This window comes from Magallana gigas, chromosome 9 (assembly GCF_963853765.1).
Source record: "Magallana gigas chromosome 9, xbMagGiga1.1, whole genome shotgun sequence".
Lineage (NCBI taxonomy): Eukaryota > Metazoa > Mollusca > Bivalvia > Ostreida > Ostreidae > Magallana > Magallana gigas.
Window position 1 is genome coordinate 47,403,282 of NC_088861.1, and position 24,247 is coordinate 47,427,528.

At 33.4% G+C, this 24,247-nt stretch overlaps 1 protein-coding gene across 2 annotated transcripts; it reads right to left on the reverse strand.

Moving 5' to 3' along the window:
* Positions 1 to 15,497: 15,497 nt before the first annotated feature.
* Positions 15,498 to 21,898, reverse strand: LOC105337205 (E3 ubiquitin-protein ligase TRIM71). 2 transcript variants are annotated; one of them, XM_011441840.4, is made up of 2 exons: positions 21,806 to 21,898; positions 15,498 to 17,806 (listed from the first exon to the last, which is right to left on the reverse strand). In XM_011441840.4, the coding sequence occupies exon 2, from the start codon at positions 17,768 to 17,770 to the stop codon at positions 16,091 to 16,093; it is 1,680 nt and encodes a 559-aa protein (XP_011440142.4). In that variant the 5' UTR covers positions 17,771 to 17,806; positions 21,806 to 21,898; the 3' UTR covers positions 15,498 to 16,090. The 2 variants fall into 2 exon arrangements, with proteins under 2 accessions (XP_011440142.4, XP_034335361.2); XM_034479470.2 differs by having other exon boundaries at positions 15,498 to 17,788; positions 21,806 to 21,874.
* Between the last annotated feature and the right edge of the window lie 2,349 nt (positions 21,899 to 24,247).

Here is a 24,247-nt window from a genome sequence, read left to right on the forward strand (position 1 = left end):
CATTTAATTATAAATAGAATTTATCTCAGATACAATGTTGTTGAAAAATAAAGATTTTAACCTAATGTTAATTGCAGTTTATTTCCTCTTTTCCCGCAGCATACATTTTTCTAAACTTAAATTAAAAAAATTGACTTATGATAGAGCCCCCTTGTTAAAACGTTTAAAAAAATGCTGAACATAGAAGGAAAATGGATTTGCCCCCCCCCCCCCCCCCCCTCGGGAGCATGTAATAAATGGAAGTGAAAATAAAGATACCATTAAGCAGGTAAAGAGCTATATGCATACTACGCATTTCCCATTCCTCGCCCGGATTAGAATTTTCCTGATTTTGAGAATTTCTTTTTGCTTGTGAAGATTTTTTGAATGATGCTGCCACGCCCCTTTTAAAAACCGCTCCTGGAAATTACCATAAATAAAGTGAATAAAATAATTGTGAGCATTTATCCAAATGAGAGCAATTTAAGTTACAACTGTTTCCTATCTCTAAAGAAATGTCCCCATTCGTTAGCTCTGCAAGATTTTGAGAAGATTTTGGTATTTTTACAATAACTACTTAGAGTGATTTCCCCTTATTGTGACGTCAAAGTTCACGTCTACGCGGGTAGGTTAAGGCAACTCCGAGTTCAATGACCGTCAAAATTATGATCACGGGGTAGTGTTACACTTTTACCTTTTTTTGTACACACTGACAGAGGAAAGGCTGGTCAAGCCATATAAATGTCGATCTGCTTACCTTATAAAACTCGCTGATAAAACCAAATACCCATGCCTGTATTATCCTGATTATATCCTAACTGACACTCATCTAAATCTTTGGTATCTGTATTAAATAAGTCTTTTTTCGGTATTGTTTACACTGCATTCCGATGATTTGTCTCCCGACATGATCTTCTCTATTAAGCATGCTTGTGACGTCATCAATGATAATTAAAAGTAATAGAGAGAAATCGAAAATAAATTCAGTTAGAAGAGTTTCTAGTGATATTTCATGCCTGTAGTTTTTATAATTTAAACCAGAGATAAAGTTAAAATAGACAAGTTTCTGTGTAAAATATGACATCATGCTGCTTATTGTGACGTCATATCGATCAGAGGAATTTGAGCGCTGAGAGTTGCCTTATCATACCCGCGTATCAAATGTCGTCTGTCTCTTTGAAAACACCCTGAAAAAAAAACTACGCGAAATAAACTGTTTTGTTTACTAAAAAAGTATGATCTTCTTAAAATTCATCAGTTTCTCAAAATGTTTACTTTGATTCTCGCGAGAAGGTAATCAGTCTAGTGAGATCGACCGACATTGATGAATTGCATTGTGGGTCGAAATTTACTGACGCCGAAAAATTCTGTCGGATCAATGTGCAAACATCCACTGTGACGTCACTCGAAAGGACGATAACTCCGAAAGTCATATGTAATGGAATAACGTTGTGCCAGCAGTATATCTACAATGCATGTACACCCTATTTACAGGGAACTACTGGGACGATTAAAACAAGTCATTACTGGTGCAATTTACTGACGCCAAAAAAATCCGTTGAATGAAAGTGCAACTAGTCCGAATTTTCTATTCACACACGCCTTGCCGGTAAAGCTCGCTGCGCTATAACCTTTTTTTTTTTTAGATCAGTCCATGTTTAGCGGACACTTGAGACGTCATAATGAAAAATGACGTCATTTTGGTGCCTGTAGAATTTAGCTAGTATCGAACTTAGTACATGTACAATGCACCACATCAAAAAACAAAACTAAGACATTGAAAATATGATAAAGAACTATATATGATAAGAGTTAAATTTGGCCCCCATAATTCGCCATTTTTTAATATATATACCTAAATCAATCATAACATTTTCATTGAACGCAAATCAATTATAACAAGTACGCAAATCAAGCATCGCAAGAACACCAATAATGAGAGGCCATGATATCAAATTCTTCGATTACTTACACTGCTTTATCATTTTTCAACTGATAATGTCTCGCTTTTGATTATCAATAACTATATCATAAAAACGTGACTGTCAAAATATCACAAAAATGAATAAAACTTCATTTGATGTTTTTTGGACGGATGGGTGAAAAAAGTATAGCAATCGCAAAAAATTGATGCAAACAAATTATAGCATTGACCCGAACAGATAGTAGCTCCTTTTCTTATAATAACACTGTTCATTTTAGCTTTGTTATGCTTTTCGAGTAAAGTGAGTAACAAGATTTTCGACAACAACTCAAAACTAACTTTTCTGAAATATTTAGCCTTCTTAATCCCTTTTGAAGTTCTGCATTTTCAAACATACACAAGGGTTACCAAATCAATATAGCAGGTGATCCAAATTAACCACATTTCCGATTAGCTTTTTCCGTAAAGTGTACTTTGTTCAGTGCTTGATCAACGTACCTAAAGGTACGAATGTTTTCTGTTGATATTCTTTTTAGGAATGGGATGAAAATAAAGATTTATCAGTCTAACAGGTATTAGTAAGCAAACGGGAATACAATTAAACAAAACAGTATACATAATAACACAGAACATTCCTATGGTAAATTTAGGCTAACAACGAAGACAGTTTTCTTAAGTTAATCCAAGAATGATTAGTAAACTTAAAAAATAAAATGAATTCAGTTTCCTCTCGAATAAAAATCGACACCCTCTCGCTATTGGCGTTATGTGTATAACAGCTTCAATATATACATTGATATTGAATATCAAATATAAAAGCTTAAGAATAATATTTTCGGTTTTATCAAAATTGCTTGTTAATAACTACAATTATCAAAGTGATATCTTTTTATTTATGCACATAATAAACTCTCAAAAAATATGTATACAAACCTCATCAATCCAACTTTGAAGAGGGCGTATCGTATCCTTTTGACCTCTTATAACAGCCGGGTTGAGGGCAATTCAAACTTAATCTGTTTCGTTTCAAATATTTACATTTTATGAGATGGTTGACGGATTGTTATTGTCATTTTTTTCATTCAACTTCAGTACCATACATCTAACAACAATTTCACTTTAAGTTCTCATAAACCTTTCATTTAAAAAAAATATAAAATTAGATTTATTTATGATAATCATTTCAGAATTATTAATTATTGTGGAGTTAGTTTCCTTTATCTTTTTTGCCACGAGTGTTTAAAAAATTGTTAAAATGTACAATAAACAAATTTTAACATTAATTGTACTATATTGGATTATGTCGATAATTGTAATTAATATAAAGTTCGTTTCAGTGTGAATAAATGGCCTTAGATTACCTTTATTTGTATGTTTGGGAGTTTAAATATAATGTTAAAATGTGCAATGTTTGTACAGTGTTTGATAAAACTTTAAACTTTTATCTTATTCACTGATAACGTCGATCCTATTACACATACCAGGTCTTGCAGACAAATCAAATATATAATGAGATATACAGCAAATAACGGTATCTCTATCATGCTTTGGACTTTGATTTTTTTATCACATTGATCCTCGAGATCTGAATAAGTTTCCAGACATGCCCAAACATTTCGGATACCATAGCCAAGGTGTTTCTAGAAATTCTCCTCAACATGGGGAGAAGCCCGTGTCCCAGTCTGTATAAAAAGAGGAGCCACAACATCTTCATCCTTATAAAGAAATGCAATCTTACGCACAGTGATCAGTGGTAGAAGTTTATTTATATTTCTGACTCGGAGCAGAGAGGCTCATTATTTGACTAAATTACACATTCATCATTAAACATGAACAATTTTAATTGCATACGTGTGGTGTATACTACCCGTGTGATAAACCTTTGCTTTACCAAACGAATGGTGCTTTATAAAAAAAAAATCCGGTCGGATTTCCAACATATACTAAAGATTACTATTTCTGCTACCAAATAGATTCTGTCGAAGATTTATGCGAAAACCAAAAACCAAATAGGCGTGTTGTTGGGAAAACTGTAAATTACGCTAGCTATCAAGTAGTTAACATATATGAACAATTTCAACTCAATGGATAGAGCAAATATAAAATCACACAATATAGTAATCGTCTATATACGCTAAAGGTATAACGTATATACCTCAACCAATTTCTGTCGAAATCTTATACGTGTTTGTTTTATCAACAGGTGATGCTTTTTCAACTACTTCCGGTCAGAACTATTTTTGACCCAACCGCTTGCTTCAAAGCTGCAGTAAACTAGTTTTTGAACATCATCATTTTACTCTATTGCTTTGTTTTCTATGTACAGATATATATGTGATGTTCTTACATAATGTTCATTTTGATTCAACTGCCCGCAATTTAGAAATATGACACTGTAAAGACAACCTTTTCCCGCCATTTTTGCATTTTAAGCATTAAACAGCTTGTTTTCAAGCAGTTTTTCATTCATAAAACATAGAGCGCATGCTTGAACAAAGAAAAAATTTTAATCAGAGATGTATCTAGCCAAGGCTGAAAAGTGCCCAAAAAACTTTACTTGTTCAAGCATGCGCTCTGTATTTCCCATTCATAAAAAGTTAAGTAAAATGTCGATTTTTGACTGATTTTGATTGAATTATAGAAATAGCGTTACTTTTGCGATGAGTGCAAATAGATCAAATAAAATAGTGCAAAATATACTTTAAATCAACTCTTCTTTAAAAAAACCAACATTTTATTGTACCCAAAGCACTTTAAAAAATGGCAAATTATGCGGGCCAAATTTGACTCATATCATATATAGTTCTTTCAAAGTTAAAATAAATGATCCTTTTCTTTACTTTATAATAATTAATTATGGCTCAACAGATCTTTTTTGATAATGTAAAGTGAATCTGATGGTTAACTTGTTGACGAACGTGCCTCCTAAAAAATCTAACAAAATCACGTTAACTATCAAGGATATAATCCTGATCCTGATGATGCAATATAAACATAACACGTTGCAATAGGTTGTGTGCATATATATAAGATTTTTGAATTGATGTCTTCCCAAGACAATTATTATACCACCCACCAGTGAGCATCTTTAATCAATACTTTTAATATAGAATCATTAGTATTTGTTTTATAAATTAACAACTGCTCCTTGTTCGGGTTAATACAAACTAACAAGCATTCGAGACTTTGCGCTACCAACAAACTAGACAATTAGGTCGGTCTTCAGCATTTCCATTTAAGTGATTAAGCTCTAAGATAAAAATATTTAGAAATGAAAAATAATTTCGAGGTGTATTTCAGTGAAATTTTACATTAAACAGCTATATTTGTCTCAGAAATGACGTAAATAGTAAACTGCGTAAAGCCACACTAATAAAATAACACAACGTTGCACCATAGATTTAGCTAAAAAAACAATTTGTATCATTAAAAAAGCTTAATTATATAAATAGAACATGTATTACTGTGTAATTTTATATTTGCTTAATCTAAGGAGTTGAAATAATTGTTCGTGGGTCTTGTCGATATCTATAAAACCTAGTTTGTAGGACAAATTATTGGCAAAATATTTTGATTTATAAGTATAGATTATTGGTTAAGTCTTTATAGCTTATAAAGTTAATAACATTTTGAAAAATTGATGTATTTATATATCTTTGTACATAGTCCTCCTTTTCAGTGAGATATAAACTTTCGTATTTGGAACTTTTCAACTACGATGCTTAGTCCATTAACCTTAACCTTTTACAATAGTTTCGATTCCCAGTTTACTATCATTCATAATGACTTCAATATCAAACTTTACTTTTTTTCAACGAATGTGGCTTAAAAAAATGTTGAATATTTTTATTTTGAGTTGTTTGAGTCATCAAAGAAATCATCTTGATATAATGAAATTATCTATAAATTTTGACAACCCTAAAATAACTGACCCCGATTCGAACCTACTACAAAAATTCCACGAGATTTAAGGGAGACCAGTGTAAAACTATTTGTCAATGAAGCTTTATGATTTTTTTTTAAAAACCTCAACATTGAAATGTGTTATAAGGCATATATATTTATGCAGCCACTTTCGGATCTTCCAAGGGATATATTTTGATATGAATATTCACCCACTGAATCAACTTTCAATTGGTTTGAAATTACACTTTTTCAAGCCATAAAAAATATCATAATTCTGATCATGTACTTTTTCTCGAATTAATGTTATATGGTAGTCATAATCATGGATTTAATATCAATGTTCAAATATTTAAAGCAGTACATACTTTTATTGCAGCAACAAAACGCTTTTTGTAATTATTTATGAAAACAGCATTGAGTCTTATCTTTTCTTTTTCAAACCGGTACCATGTTGTATCGTTTTTTCTCTTTCTTTTTTCTAAAGACTGCGTTGTATTATCAATATTGACAATTAAAATATTTCAATTTGTTCATTTTGACATTGATGTAGGGAGAGGGCTAAAATAGGCTGTGCCTGCTGCCTAATTCCATTTAATATATATATTATGTTGAATATATTGTTTAAATTAATGAGCGGTATAGAAGAATTACTAGCATTGTTTTTATTTTATCAAATGATAAAAAATGCTGATAGTTATTAACTATAAATCCTAAAACATCTATATATATTTTTTGTTTCCTTGTTACATTGTGAATGCGCTGATAAAACACAGGTAAAAATCCAGGTAAAATCTTAAATTGAAAGCAGACTATAATCGCTATCATAACATAAATCACATCAATTCTTACACCCAATTATAAAATGTATGCAAAACGGGAACACACAGCACTGACTGAATGATGGGCGTTCAAATACCTTGTACCCCACAACCTGTTACCTCCGTATGGTATAACACGTAGGTTTACATGTTCACACATACGCACACACGTCGTTTTCATACACACCTAAAAAATGTGTGTTCACACACATGCTTGCTTCACACACAGTTCGTTTACACATTTTACATACACCATATTTTCATACACAGAAATAATTTTATTCTGGTTGTAACGACTCATTTGATTGGCTAAACAAATTCACATATGTCGTATAACATAACTTGCATATGTCACAATACGACGCGCGTGCAAATATAAAATACATGGCTACTGTCTTGAAATATAAGCTATATGTGGGCGAGGGTAAGAAATTGTGACAGAGGGTGAGGCTTGCCGAACCCTCTTCACGTTTTCGACCCGATTGGTTACCTTTATTCGGTCAATGCAAGGGGTAATCCCAGGATAAAATGTATAAATCAGCTTTACGTTGCTTTTAAAATTTGTACAAATTAACATCATTTTTCTAATAATCGGCCTCTTTTCTTGTTTTAGTTAATTTAAAAAAAAACCCTAAATTATAAGGAATAAATTTAACTTCTACCTGTGTTATCTGAGTGTGGCAAAACTTGAGACAGTTTACGCTTTTTTTTATAAAGCGCTTCGCAGTATGAAGCGTTAACTGCTCTAGGCTCTGTTATATCGTATAACATACTAGGTAGAAATTAAAAATTATTCCTTTACTTATTCAATTACAAAAAAATTGTAGTGTTTGAAAACACTCTATTTTATTACATAAATCTTATATATAAACCGCTTTTTATTACATTAAAACCACAGTGTGCTTGAATACATATAATATATAGAAACAATTTTATTACAGGTACATAAAATGCAAACCTTTTTTGTAGTATATGTTGATGCTCACAGTTTGTTTAAGGGGCATGGTCACGATTATGGTCAAAATTATTTTCCAATTTTAGTGTTAACAATGTAATGCTTCAGTAATACATTTTTCTAATAGGCAACCAAAACTTAAGTGTCATTCGTTGAGATATAAGAGAGTTACAGAGCTTCAAATTATTTGCTATGTAAACAAAGCGTTAACGTGTTTACGTTTTGAATGTTAAGGTGAAAATTTCAATTAAAGACCTAAAATGAATGTTTTAAACGTTATGAACTGTTTATTTATGCTTAAAATGAATAAAAAGATAAACAAATCAGCTTGAAAATTTTTTTAACTTGTGTATTAAACCAGGGCACGTGCCTTGTTTACATGACAAAGAATTGTGAGCACTGTATCTTGCTTAAAACTCTACAACTGACTCTTAAATTTTATGTGATCATTAGAAATGCACTACTTAAGCATTGTAAATGAAGAACACGGAATAATAGAATTTGACAAAAATCGTGACCATGCCCCTTTAACTCATGACTTGTACACATCATTTGTTTATTTATAAAATTGGATTCTCTTCACTTTAACTGTGTTGTTCTCAGCAACATAGAGTTTGTCTCTGGTGTCCACGCATAAATCAACTGGATTTTGTAAATGACAGTTGTCTATCTAGCGGAGGAACCGTCCGTCCTGATCCAGGATGTGGATACGATGGTTGTCGCAATCTGCAGTAAGGATCCGACTCTGACTGTCTGTAGTGATGCCACGTGGAGTAAATGATCCCTTGGTAGTAGAAGGAGGACCAGTGTAAACAAACCGGAGTTTCCCAGCCTGATTGACCACCACTACTGCATGGGCTTTATGGTCGGACACACAAACATCTAGGTTTCTGTTCTCACTGATGTATTTATACTCACCAGATGAATAGAGAGGTTGTTTTTTGTCATCAAACTGATAATTCTGTTTCTCTTTGAAGCCAGAGAAACGCACAACTTTTGTTTCTCTGCCATCATCACTGTCCATGCCAATTAAAAGTTCATCAGATGAAGTACTACAAACACAACGAGGTGTCCACCCCTGTAGTCTGATCAATGTCTGTACCCGTGTACTCTTAACTGTGTTCCACGTTCTATTTTGTCTATCAGTATAAACCAGTTCCCAACTCCTTGTCACAGCTATGTCTTCTGGCGAGTTATCTGATTTGGTTTGGATTGACTTTAGCAGTTTCCCCTGGAGGTTGTAGAGACTCATGATTTTAAAATCGTATCCACACGTCCAAATCTCTTCATCACTGTGACAAGTAACACCGCATAGCCATTTATGCATGCCTCTGTAGTGGGTATGTATGGTGGAGATGATCCGTTGCTCGTCAAGCATTGGTTTGAGAGGAGAGGATCCAGCTTCTGAGGTTTCCATGGTGTAGCCATGTTCCTCTGTTGTAATGGAGAATGCTGACAGGGACCCAAATTGTTGGTAAAGTTGTTCTGGGTTAATTTTCTGAGGAGTGAAGTATAGTAAAGAAACTGTAAGTTGATGAGGCAATCTTTTGAACTCTGCATTCCTGGATTTGTAGGCAGAGACACGGCTGACATCATTGGAGTCTAGTAACTTCTTCAGATCCGCAATGTTCTGTGTGATTTTAGAAATGGTGAGTGTGATTTCATCTTCCTGTTTGTTTAAGACAGCCATGTGTTTGGCGTCCATTTCATCAAGATCAGATTTCAGCTTCTGTATAATGGTGTCTATTTCTCTGTGCAAGTCTTCTCCATGTTTGTTTATAGCTGTTTTTACTTCCTGTGTGTTCTTAAGTAGTTCTGCTTTCTGAACATGAACGTTTGATGCAAAATGTTGATATTTCGAATAGAGGATTTTTTCTAATTCGTGAAAGTCTTTTTGTATATCGTCTTTTTTTCTTTCAGTAAAGGTAAGAATATCTAAAAAGATATGACTTCGATGATTTGGAGAGCAAATACATAGGTCACAAACTGCAATATCGCATTGTTCACACCAATGTGTGCACTGATCTTTTGTATGTTCACAGCAATAAGGGTAACTTGGAGATGAACCTCGTTCTTTACATAGAACCACCTGATGTTTTTTAGTCGAGTCTATTAAATGTTCCCCAACACAAGCTTTGCAAAGATTGATCTCACAAAAATCACAGTGGAGTAGGGGGTCAGGAGCATCACATATGTCACATAACACCACATCTTGGGCGCTGTGTCGAGGGTCCATTGGGTCAAATATTTTTAACTAAGAACAATAAGGATTCAAAAAAAAATTTTGCATTATTATTTTCAATTTTTATTTGAGGTTTCAAAATTAATGATTTAGTTTATTTTTCCAGCTTTAATAAATTACTTTAAACTTTTTTTAATTTTATCAAACGTTTTATTTTTAGTCTATACATAATTAGATGGTTTAACTTCCATTTGGTGGTTTAATGCCTAAATGGTATAGCGATTTTACCGACCCAGCGGGACTTATTTTTCGTTAATCTCCGATTTTTTTTTGCCAGAAAAGCGCATTAAGTTTACCATCTGAGCAAGTATCCTGAAACGTTTAATCAGAGACATAAATAACAGAGATTGGCAACTCCGCCATTAGCGTGTTTTGTTATTGAAAAATGGTACGGGACCAACCTTACTTTGAGAACTACATTTTAGTAAACTGAGATATTAAATGATCTTAAACCAAAAGTATATTGTTTTAATGAAAAGTGTGCATTAGTTTTAGAAATTTTAAAAAATTGAAAAATAAGATTAATATATAAAAAATATATTTGCCAGCTATAAATTCAATCAAACTATGTATCAGTGATAGTTTGTCGGGGATTTACGGAGACAGCCGAGCGTCGAGTTGAACCAGACTATATTGAACTCTGGCGTAAGAATACATACAACTACAAAAAATAACTAAATTGTTCGTACCATTTAAAATCTGACTATTTTCAAGGTATTTATAAAAATGTTTCCTTGAAAAACAATGCTTTAGCATACATTTTTTCGGATTTATCGATTATTCTTAAGAACTAATTCTTGTCAGGGGAGATGATTTGTGCTTTGGTCCAAACACTGTTTCATTTTCAGTTTGTCAGAGTAACTGCATAGGAGAGTTGATGAAAATCAACTCCAAAAAATCGACCCCCTTTTGCTATTGGCGTTTTGTGTTTAACAGCTCCAACATATACATTGATATTGAATATTAAATGTAAACGCTAAAGCATAACACTTTGGGTTCTATCAGAATTGTTTATTTATAACTGCAATTATCAATGTAATATTTTTTTATGCACATAATTAACTCTCAATAAAAAGATTTATACAAACCTCGACAACCCAGCTACGAAGAGGGCGTATCGTCCTCATGTGACCCTTTATTACTGCCGGATACAGGGCAATTCGAACTTTAGCTTTTTCGTTCCAAATATTTGCATGCAACTTCAGCATGATACAATATAGCAACAAATTTACTTTAAGTTCTCATACTGCTTTCATATTAAAAAAAAATATAATTAGTTTTATTTGAAATAATCATTTCAGAATTTTTGAAAGTTGTTAATATTGTGGATTTGACCAAAATTTAGTTCTTAATCTTTTTTGTCACGAGTGCTATAAAGGTTATTCAGATTTGCAATACAGAAAAGTTAGCATTAAATGTATTATATTTGATTTTGTTGATTATTGTTGTAGTTATTGTTATGCTACGTTTCCAGTGCAAACAGAAGGCCTTTGATTACTTTTATCTGAATGTCCCGAGATATTATATAATGTTAAAATGAACAATGTTTGTGCAATGCTTGATAAAGGTTTCAAATTGTTATCTAATTCACTGATAACGTCGACGCTTTTACTCACACCAGGTCATGCAGACAAAACAAATAAATTGTAAGTTATAATGCAAATAACCATGTTTATATCAGGCTGTAGATTTTATTATATCTATTTTATTAATCTTCGGAATCTTATGTTTCCAAACATGTCCACACATATCGGAGCCAAGATGTTAAACAGGAAAGTCTCTTTCGTTACATGGGGAGTAGCCCGTGTCCCAATCTGTATAAGAAAAGAAGCTACAATGTTACCACCCTAATAACTAAATGCAATCAAATCCATACTAATACTCTAACGCACAGTGATCAATGGTAGAAGCTTATTTATAATTCTGTCTCAGAGCAGAGAGGCTCGATCATCACTGGACTTAATTACATATTTCTCCCTGAATATCAACATTTTTATTTCATTACGTGTTGTGTATACTAGTAGTACCCATGTGGTAAACCTTTGCTAAATCAAACGGGTGGTGTTTAACAATTTTTTTTATCAGATTTCTTATACATTCCTTATTACTATTTCTTTTACCAAAAAATAATTTAAAATAGATTCTGTTGATGAGTTATACAAAAACAGGAAAACAAATAGGTGTGTTGTTAGTAAGACAGCAAATCACGTTACCTGTGAAGGAAAGAGCATAAATACACCATTTCGACTCACTGGATAAAGCAAATAGTTATAGATCTCCTTTCTCGATACTAAAAGGTATAACGAATAATAGTTGGCATAGGTATAACGTACAATAGTTGGCCATAATGATTTCGCTAAATTGTTAACGTTTACTTAGATCTCGTCATCACCCGAATTTTTTGGACCAACTGTTTCTAACAACAAAGTAAATGTGACTTAGAATACATATATGATACTTTGTAATATATCATTGGGAGTGAAATGATTTTAGAATTTTCTTCTTTAAGCTATTTACAGGCTTTGTATAGAATATAATTTAATTTTGGTTGTAACGCGCTTTCTGATAGGCTAAAAAAATATTTTTATCGTATAAAGAATGTTGCCTACGTCAATGTAAGACTAACATCGTAAACGTATCAATACGCCTGACGTTACGTTTGAATTTTGTACAATTTTACGTCATCTAAAAGGTCAAATGACCGTTTATATCAACATTGAAGAGTAAAAAAAAATTGAATTATAGGCAATGAATTTAATATTTATTAATTTTATACGAAATAAAATGGCTTGAAACAGTTTGCGTTTTATAAACCGCTACGCGGTTTAAAAAGTGAAAACTGCCCTAAGCAATTTTATATCGTATAAAACAAATAAATATTGAATTCATTCCTGGAATAAAGGGAAGCTACTCAAACTGTCAACAACAACAACCCAGTTCTCGAAAAAATCTGGTTTCATTTTTTTTTACCTTTGTACTCGTGAAATAAATTTTTCTTTTAAGTTTATATGTTATCAATGTCTGATCTTTATGTATGCCCAAGCTTGTGTTGATACTGGTTTTCTTACGGTCTAATTACGGTTTTGTTCAAAAATTAGACTCTGGTCTTGCAGTGAATCAAGCTTTCCGTTCCTAAAAGCATGTTTTCTGTTATTTGTGGACACCCTAAAACTATATTCAGTCATCTCGCAGTACCCTTTTTCACCAACCTTCACTTCGAGTTACGATTTTAGCATTGCTCAATTCTTCAGTTTTTATAAACTTTATCTCACATTTTTGGCTGTTTATTCCGACAATCCTTCCAGTTTTAATTTCAACATCTGACATCTGTTTGAGGACTTTTTTCTGCGTTTCCTTGTTTATAATTGTTTACCAAAGGGGGATAGCTAATTTTGCGAACTCATTTATAAAACACGCGACTCACTGACGACTGGTATGTACTTCAACCAATTTCTGTTGAGATTCCGTTATCTCATACAGATTTGCTTTATCAACGGGTGATGCTTTATCAAATACCTCCAGTCAGAACTATTTTTGACACAGACACTCGCTTCAAAGCTTCATTGACCTAGTTTTTGGAGATTTCCCTATGTATTCCACGTTATTTTTTCTACTACCAAAATCTAATTCAAAATAGATTTGAAAAAAACCCACAAGGGTATGAAGTTAAAACGGATGATCGTGGCCATTAAATACTACTTAAATCTCCTTAAAAAGGAGATTCATCTAATGATTTAGGCAACCAAACAAATTTTAAAGTTAAATTAAATGAAATTCCACTAAACTAAGCATTAAGATACTTTATACAAAATCTATATTTTTGCAGTCACTTTCTTGTGTTGCAGGGGATATAATATATATTTTTATACGAATGATCCCCTTTTTTGACATTACAATTTTTTTGACAGTTTTCTTGGATAATTAATTTAAGGAAATTAATTGAAAATCCTATTCAATATTTAAAGAAAAGAAATATAATTACAATTGGTCTTTAGACATAGCAATATTATAGTTTCAATTTTGGATATGTGATTGTAAATTTGAACAGAATGTGAAAGCCCATAACAATACTGAATGAAAATTTCTTTAAAATGTCATATATCAACATTAGCACGTGGTCTACGACATAAAAAATGTCAGTGCCTCTTCCTGTCATTTAACGGAGATATTACTCTGGAACGATGACTTTTTGTGACAGTTTCTGTTTTTAAAACATAAAGAAGGAATACAAGCACAACCTTTGAATTTATTTTTTAGCATTGAAAAACAAATAATCAGAATATATCTATGAGTTTATTATTATTATTTATTATTTTGTACATGTACATTTCTAAAATTAAGAACGTTAAATCACCCCCACTATCGTACTTTTAAGAAAGTTAAGCATAATACAACTGATAAGAATATGTCAGCTTACTAAATAAAAACTAATTTTATTCTATTTTTTTTTTGGAGGGGGGTGTCAAAATGATCAATCGGCAATTCTATATGCTTCAATAACTAAAAAGATTATTTTCTCAAAAACAATCCTAATTCGCGCATTTTCAACCCTCTTCAATTTGATGTTAATCGAATCAATATTAAAAGTATTATTTTTGTCGGACTGTTTTGTGCCAGTTAAGCTACTGATTTGAAATACCAGAAAGCGACCCGTAATATATTAAGCGGAAATGTCATAAGAACTACTGCCACATTCGCTCCCTCAAAGATTGAATTATTTTGTGCTTAACATATTTGCAACTAAGTTGTAAAAAGAGTTTGACGTAACATTTTTACAAATCACATGTCATTTTACTAAAAATTGGCCTTTCTGATTTAAGTAGTGGACAATTAAATCACAAGGAATGAATTAAATTTTACTTATGTTTTATGAGTACACAGGTATGACATAACTTATTACACACTTTTTTATAAACCGCTTTGCAGTTTATAAAACGTAAACTGCTCCAAGTTATGTTATACGAGGGTTGTCCCAAAATAGCGTGGACAAGTGGCGTTATTCAGTTAAACGAAGACAAAAGAAGATGCCACAAAGGGTTCAAGAAAGTTGCATTCAAATAATGTTTTAAAATCGAATATTGTTTGAGATTAAATAAGTGAAATGAAAGCATGTTAGATCAGAAAATCGACATGCGGCGCAATGTCAAAAACAGAAAGTTAAAATCAACATAATGAATTGAAAATTGGGCGGAAAAGTACTTTTCGAATGAAACAGACACTGATATTTGATAATATTTTTATTATTTACTCAGAAAATGTTTTGGCTATAACAAAACTTTGAAAAATTTTATAGCGCGTTTTGTGACAAGTTGAAAAGTTAACCGGTAATAAAATGACGTTGTCAGCGTTTAAGGCGGCGCAGCAGTAACTGATACAATTTTGTAAAGTCCATGAAATTATTCCTGAGCGGCTTTAGAATTGAATGAAATTAAAAAAATCGATGAGAAATGCGTTTTGTGAGTAAGTAGTTAAACAACAGTGAAAATATTTGAACAAGTATGACGACAATAAGTGGAAAAAAGAAACCCCGAACGATATTAATGGACGTCAAAATGTTAAACGACACATTTTGGTAAGACGGACGTTAGACAACAAGTAAAACAGGGCAAGTTTGGAGCCGACAGATCCTTTGTACTGAGAAAATATTAAAAAAAAAAATAGAAATATATATTCAATGTGCACGCAGGGTACATGTTCAAAGATAATATTTTATCTAAGACATTTTCGGAAATAAAACGTAAATGTTATCGTAAACGATGTGGATGGTTTAGCAACAACGTAAAACTGGAAATTTTCGACGTCGCACATTGCGCCGCCTGACAAAACGTGTTGTTACTAATTATTCATTTTCTCGAGAAATAAATAAAGTACAGATTTGAACTTTTCAGCATTGTTTGCCATAGGGTCATTGAAGAAAACATAGAAGTCTAATGAAATTGCAGTGAACAGATTATAAATTATGTGTCCTGTCTACGTTATTTTGGGGTAACCCTCGTAAAGTATAACATACGTAGAACTAATATTCATTACTTAACCAATTCAATTACATAAAATTCACAGTGTTTGAAAAACACACTATTTTAAAACATAAATTTCATATGATATACATCGCTTTTTATTACATTTAAAGCACAGTTTGCCTGAACATTATACATACAATGTATAGAAACAGTTTTCTAACAGGTACATAAAATGCAAACCTATTTTTATTTAGTGTATTTTAATGCTCACAGTGTGTTAACACATGACTTGTCCACATCATTTGTTTACCTGTAATATTGTATTTTCTTCACTTTACCTGTGTTGTTCTCAGCAACATAGAGGTTGTCTTTGGTGTCCACGCATAAATCGACTGGGTTCTGTAATTGACAGCTGTCAATATAGCGGAGGAACTGTCCGTCCTGATCCAGGATGTGGATACGGTGGTTGTCGCAATCTGCAGTAAGGATCCGACCCTGGCTATCTGTTGTGATACCACGTGGAGTAAATGATCCCTTGGTAGTAGAGGGAGGACCAGTGTAGGTAAACCGGAGTTTACCGGCCTGATTGACCACCACTACTGCATGGGCTTTATGGTCGGACACACAAACATCTAGGTTCCTGTTCTCACTGATGTATTTATACTGACCAGATGAATAGAGAGGTTGTCCTTTGTCATCGAACTGAATATTCTGCTTCTCTTTGGAGCCAGAGTATCGCACAACCTTTGTCTCTTTATCATCATCACTGTCCATGCCAATTAAAAGTTCATAGGAGGAGGTTCTACAAACACAACGAGGTGTCCACCCCTGTAGTCTGGTCAATGTCTGTACACGTGTACTCTTAACTGTGTTCCACGTTCTATTTTGTCTATCAGTATAAACCAGGTCTCCACTCCTTGTCACAGCTATGTCTTCTGGCGAGTTATCTGATTTGGTTTGGATTGACTTCAGTAGTTTCCCCTGGAGGTTGTAGAGACTCATGATTTTAAAATCGTATCCACACGTCCAAATCTCTTCATCACTGTGACAAGTAACACCGCATAGCCATTTATGTATGCCTCTGTAGTGGGTATGTATGGTGAAGATGATCCGTGGCTCGTCAAGCATTGGTTTGAGAGGAGAGGATCCAGCTTCTGAGGTTTCCATGGTGTAGCCATGTTCCTCTGTTGTAATGGAGAATGCTGACAGGGACCCAAATTGTTGGTAAAGTTGTTCTGGGTTAATTTTCTGAGGAGTGAAGTAGAGTAAAGAAACTGTGAGTTTAGGAGGCAATCTTTTGAACTCTGCATTCCTGGATTTGTAGGCAGAGACACGGCTGACATCATTGGAGTCTAGTAACCTCTTCAGATCCGCAATGTTCTGTGTGATTTTAGAAATGGTGAGTGTGATTTCATCTTCCTGTTTGTTTAAGACAGCCATGTGTTTGGCGTCCATTTCATCAAGATCAGATTTCAGCTTCTGTATAATGGTGTCTATTTCTCTGTGCAAGTCTTCTCCATGTTTGTTTATAGCTGTTTTTACTTCCTGTGTGTTCTTAAGTAGTTCTGCTTTCTGAACCTGAACGTTTGATGCAAAATGTTGATATTTCGAATAGAGGATTTTTTCTAATTCGTGAAAGTCTTTTTGTATATCGTCTTTTTTTCTTTCAGTAAAGGTAAGAATATCTAAAAAGATATGACTTACATGATTTGGAGAGCAAATACATAGGGCACACACTGCAATATCGCATTGTTCACACCAATGTTTGCACTGATCTTTTGTATGTTCACAGCAATAAGGGTAACTTGGAGTTGAAGATCGTTCTTTATATAGAACCACCTGATGTTTTTTAGTCGAGTCTATTAAATGTTCCCCAACACAAGCTTTGCAAAGATTGATCTCACAAAAATCACAGTGGAGTAGGGGGTCAGGAGCATCACACATATTACATAACACCACATCTTGAGCGCTGTGTCGAGGGTCCATTGGGTCAAATATTTTTGGCTAAGAACAAGAAGGATTCTAAAAAAAAAAGCATTTGCATTATTATTTTCAATTCTTATTTGAGGTTTCAAAATTAATGATTTAGTTTATTTTAACAGCTTAAATAAATTACTTGAAACTTTTTTAATTTTATCAAACGTTTTATTTTTGGTCTATACATAATTAGATGGTTTTACTTTCATTTGGTGGTTTGATGCCTAAATGGTATACCGATTTTACCTACCCAGCGGGACTCATTTTTCGTTAATCTCGGATTTGTTTGCAGGTAAAGCGCATTATGTTTACCATCTGAGCAAGTATCTTGATACTTTTAATCAGAGACATAAATAACAGAGTTTGGCAACTCCGCCATTAGCGTGTTTTGTTATTGAAAAATGGTACGGGACCAACCTAACTTTGAGAACTACATTTTAGTAAACTGAGATATTAAATGATCTTAAACCAAAAGTATATTGTTTAAATGAAAAGTGTTCATGGGTTTTAGAAATTTTAAAAAATTGAAAAATAAGATTAATTTATAAAAAAATATATTGGCCAGCTATAAAACATCGGCGAAATCTCGGACAACGGGTAGCCATGCAACTGCCTAAAACTCCTCTCTTAATATTGTTTATATGAGATAAACTCGTAAAAATATAATACTTTGAATGTTTTGATAATAAGTTTTAGCTGTTTATATTTCGATATAATATTGCTTATTAGAAAGATATATAGATTATTACATGGCAATTTTTATATCGCATCCTATATTAACCCAAAGGTTGTTGTATATCAACCCGAGATCCGTCAGGCTCGAGGGCTGATATACAGCGACAAAGTGCTAATGTAGGATGCGATATAAATATTGCCATGTTATGATTTTTATATCATATACTTATAGAAAATATCAAAGAAACAAAAAAATATCATGTGATGAATGATTATTGTTAACAAAGCGCTCCGTGTCTATATATTCCATCTCTGATAAACTTCCCTGGAATTTTTGCGCCAGCTGTTTGTATACATAGGGCGTTTTCCATTAACGTTGCCTCGCCGGCGACGTTATCGGTAGTCTCGTTCAACCAGACGCTCGGCTGTCTCCGTAAAACTCCGACGAGCAGAGAGGCTCGTCGGAGTTTTACGGAGACAGCCGAGCGTCTGGTTGAACGAGACTACGTTATCGGGAAATGGTGACGTAAATGGAACGGTTGGCAACGTCACAAAGCTCCAACGAGGACGATTGCAGCTTAAAACTGATACTTATCTTAAAATTTGAACCAGAAAGTTTGGCTATTTGCAGTTTTAATATTTCAATGTAGTAGGACAAATGGTAGTTTTAGAAATATTGGATTTGTAGAACATGATAACCTCGACGCCATATTGTCTCCTAATCGGCAACGGTATATTGCGTTGCCACAATCGCTCGCCGGCGACGCGCGTTCCAGCAATCGGCAACAAAGGCAACAGCGGCATATCCGGCGATGCTGGTTAAATGGAAAGCACCCCAAGTTGACGTCGACGTACTATTTGACGTCAAACTCGCAGATCGGAGTTGAACGGTGCATACCGAACTCTACGTCACAATAGCCGATGATTAACGGAAAGGGGTGTGATATAACATCCGAAGATATGGAGAGAGGCGTGATATATAAAGGATATCTATATTGTGTGATTTTATATTTGCTTTATCCAACGAGTTGAAATGGTGTATATATTCGCGAGGCTTGTTATATATCTAGAACAATTATAGATAATTTAATTCTGGTTGTAACGCGGCATTTGATTGGATAGAAAAATTTAGTTAAATTTGTATAACCTGGTTTGCACGTCACAAGACACGTCACAATGCACCAACGTACTAATTCACTTGACGTTATGTTTGAATTTTGAACAGATTTATATCATTTTTAAAAGTAAAACGGGCTCAATTTGTACAGCAAATTCCAGAAAATTAAATTATAAGGAATGAACTCAATACTACCCAAGTTATACTCGTATAACCTGGGTTGGGGCAATTTGCGCTTTTTTATAATCCGCGAAGCGGATTATAAAAAAGCGCAAATTGCCCCAACCCAGGTTATACAAGTATAACTTGGGAAGACATTGAGTTCATTTCTTAAATGTTCTATTTATCTCATACAATTTGATTTATATTATGAAGCTTTTGAGACAGTCCCTTGTGTGACCCAAATTGGGTTTTTTTTCAAAGATTAAAAACGATGATATGCAACGTTGTGTTATGCGGCTATTGTGACCTTGCGCAATACAATTTAGTACGTCATTCCTGAGATAAATCTAACTGTTTTAATGTAAAGTTTCACTGAAATAAACCTTAAAAAATTTTTTTAGCTCTAGATAATTTTTCTTAGGGCTTTTTATCTTGATTAAATGGAAATTCCGATTAGAAGACTTGAATAATCAAGTTTGTTGACATACACAAAGTTGCGAATGCTCGTTAGTTTGAATTGACTCGAACGAGGAACAGTTGTTGATGCATGATGTTTAATAAAACAAACACTAGGCTAGCCTTATGATTCAAAATTGAAAATAGTGAATAAGGATGCTTACTGGTGGTGGAATAAAAGTCTCATGAAACATTATTTCGGTAAGTTCTTGTATATATATTATATCACACAGGGCGGAAAAAGGTATATTTTCTATAAATATACGATATATACTGATTTAAACTGGAAAAACTTTACAATAGGGACCGCAGGATTTCGCGAGATTTCAATCAATTGCCAATTTCTGTTATTTATGTATCTGGTTTAAAATATAACATTTGTTTAAAAAACTTCTTGTTTCGGTTTTTGTGCTTGGGTGTTTAAAACAAGGTCGAAATGAAATGCATCACGAAAGTCGCCTATATTTATCAATATGAATCTGTCTTAAAATAGATCGTTTTTAATTAAAATACAACACGGCTTCATTCCTCGAACTCTTTACTTTCGATTTCTACAATCGATAGGCGGAAAACAATTGCAGACAATGGTATTGTGAATAAAAGACAGAAAAACATTGATGTACACAACTTCCGGGCTACATTTTATTTCCACCTTTTTAACACCCGAGCGGAAAAAATTGATATTTAGTATTGTATCATTGTTTGTGAGCTTTTCCTTTGATGTCAGCAATTCATTTTTTCTTGATACACAACAGTTTTATGTGTTGTATCTGTGATATATCACACTTTTTATTTTTTCTGATAGATCACACTTTAAAAAAAAAGAGTAGCAAAAAATAAGGAAATTTAATTTATCATTTACAAATTCATGAAGTTCAAAGAACATAACAGTTTCTGTGAAATGTTTAAAGCAGCTATAAAAATCATTAAAGAAAACTGATCATTTTTTAACTGCTTATACATCCACTAATGGCTCAAAATGAAATACACAACTATCCTAAGAATTGCGAGAGCATAAAATCACAACCTGGCTTAAAAGGGCGAGGTAGATGGAACTTTCCTCAAATGTAGTGCGCAAACTTCTAGAATGCTCTTTTTTCATTGGTCATATAAAATGGTACATAATAAAATTTTGATAGATCATGGGTAACCCAGTGCATTGAAAACAATGATACAAAACATATAGAGTAGTTTTTAACTCGTGCATCTTCAGATATCAGACTCGGGGGACAAGCCCCCTCGTCTGTTATCTGAAGATACACTCGTTAAAAAGTACTCTATATATTACTTATTTTTGTTTAACGAAAGTTATACTATGAAATTAACATGTCAGATCTTGCCCCCGTAGTTAACACGATGCGCGTTTTCTTTAGAAAAACCTAAACCGAGATGAACGAACAAGGAGCCCTTTGGGTAGGTAAATAGCATTCGGGCATTATTCAACCACCAATGGAAGTCAAACCACCACACAGGGGGAGGGGGGGGCAACCTGATCAAAACATAGTTACAGTACACGTATAAAAAAAGAAATCTTAGACCTTTATCTTCAAATCAATTCAAATTCTTTTAGCGATATTTATGTGCATTACTTAAAGTAATCAAAGGTAAGAGACAAAGTAAAATTTTATACGTACCGGTATGAGGAAACTATGAGAGAAGCCTATAATCTACCAAGTAAACAACAAGTAGGCGTTTCGACCCCATGTGATCAAAAGTTCCGGCCTCTTGTCAAATCAGCCTGCGGTAGTTTCGGTCTAATTGTTTCCATCATGTTTTGTGTATATATATATATATATATATATATATATATATATATATATATATATATATATATATATATATATATATGTGTGTGTTTTGTGTGTGTGTGGGTGTGTGGGTGTGTGTGTGTGTGTGCTTCAACTGTCATTAATTAACCATATCTTTTTATATCTAAGAAGCCTCTGTATCAAGTTGATTACTGAATTTTAAACCTGCACACTTAATGGGCATTACTCACCTCCAATCTCTCCTCGCCCTTTCATCTGAATCCTTGAGTCCTCTAACTTTTAAGGTACCCCACTACCATCTTCGCTAGCCAAGGGTTTCTGATCAGAAACCCTTGGCTAGCGAAGATGCCCCACTACACCCAGACATATATACTTTTTAAGGCACTACGTCACAAGATGGCGATTTAAATGTTTTGTTATACTGTTTATATCGTTCGCGCTCAGTGTTTAAAGTATTGGGCCTCTGAACCGCAGATCATGAGTTCCAATCCGCCTGCATGAGCTTTTGTTCATGTTTACTGAAATAAAGGACCAGAGCGCACAAGGCCCGACAAATCCCCCCGTACCCAGGATTTTGAAATGGCATATGAACATAATATGTATTACGGTGCGACCGTTGGGGCGAGCGCAGCATGTGATAAAATAATGAATTATGATAAAACAATATAAAAATAAAGGTAGCGACGTAAAGTAAATGAATTTGAATGCAGAATAAAATAAATAAACATGCCTATTTTTTTCAGTAAATTTTCATTATCCATATTTCATAAGATTTTGTTATCTATTTATATATAGAATTTATCTCGGATAAATATTGTTGAATAATAAAGATTTTAACATAATGTAAATTACAGTTTATTTCCTCTTTTCTTGCAGCAAACATTTTTCTTAAACTTACATAAAAAATTGACCTATCACAGAATCCCCCATCTTCGCTAGCCAAGGGTTTTCGGTCCACTTTGCTCCCCATAAACCCTTGGAAGATGAGAGTCCCCCCTCCCCCGTTTAAAAAAAATCAAATTTACGTACAAAAAAAAATTTGCTGATCATATAAGGAAAATGGATCCCCCGGGAGCATGTAATAAATGGAAGTGAAAATAAAGACACTATTGAGCAGCTAAAGAGCTAAAGGCATACTACGCACTCCCAATTCTTCACCCGGATTATAATTTTCCTGATTTTGAAAATTTCTTTTTTCTTTTTGCTTGCGAAGATTTTTTGAATGATGTTGCCACGCCTCCTTTTAAAAAAACTTTCCTGAAAATTACCGTAAATATAGTGAATAAAATAAATGTGAGCATCCATCCAAATGAGAGCAAGTTACAGCTGTTTCCTATCTTTGAAGAAATGTTCCCATTCGTTAGCTTTGTAAGATTTTGAGAAGATTTTGGAATTTATATTTCAGCAGATTTACAATAACTACTTAGAGTAATTTCCCCTTATTGTGACGTCAAAGTTCACGTCGGTCAAGTGTCGTCTGTTTCTTTGAAAACACCCTGAAAAAAAATACGCGAAATTTACTGTTTTGTATACTTAAAAGCATTATGTTCTTGAAATTACATAATTTATCTGTTTTTCAAAAGTTTTACTTTGATTCTCGCGAGATGGTATCCAGTCTAGTGAGATCGGCCGACATTGAGGAACTGCATTGTGGGTCGAAATTTACTGACGCCGAAAAATTCTTTCGGATCAATGTGTAAGAAATCCATTGTGACGTCACTCGAAAGGACGGTAAATCCGTTAGTCTTATGTAATGGAATTTGCGTTGTGTCAGCAATATATTTACATAATTTATGTTTCATTTTCATGTCGTATTCTGAAATTAAAAGTCCTGCTAAATAACTGATGAAGCAGTATTAAATCGATAGACGTTGAAATTCTGGTTATGTTATATTTACTAAAGTATTGAGGGTGACAAGTAGCATTGATAAAATCTAACGAATAATGGCCAAGTGGGCATTGACAAAAACCTTTCCAGAAGACACACATTTTTTAATGTAATAACATATTTGTAACATACATGTAGTAACTGATAATTTACACATAATACACATATTTGTTAATAAAGACATAGTAACTGATAATTACACATGAGACACATATTTGTTAATTACATGTAAGACATTGTACCTGTAGCTATGACAAATACATGTACATGTAGATCAACACACAAACACTCAATGTAGTACTATACATGTATCAACACACAAACACTCAATGTAGTACTATACAATCATTGGTCATTGTGTTACCGACATTTCAGCGTTCTTCATTTGTCTCGTCTATATTAGTTATTATAAACAATAA

Bases quoted from the DNA above. Each gene is read 5' to 3' on its own strand.
- LOC105337205 (XM_011441840.4), bottom strand. From the start codon at position 17,770: ATGGACCCTCGACACAGCGCTCAAGATGTGGTGTTATGTAATATGTGT.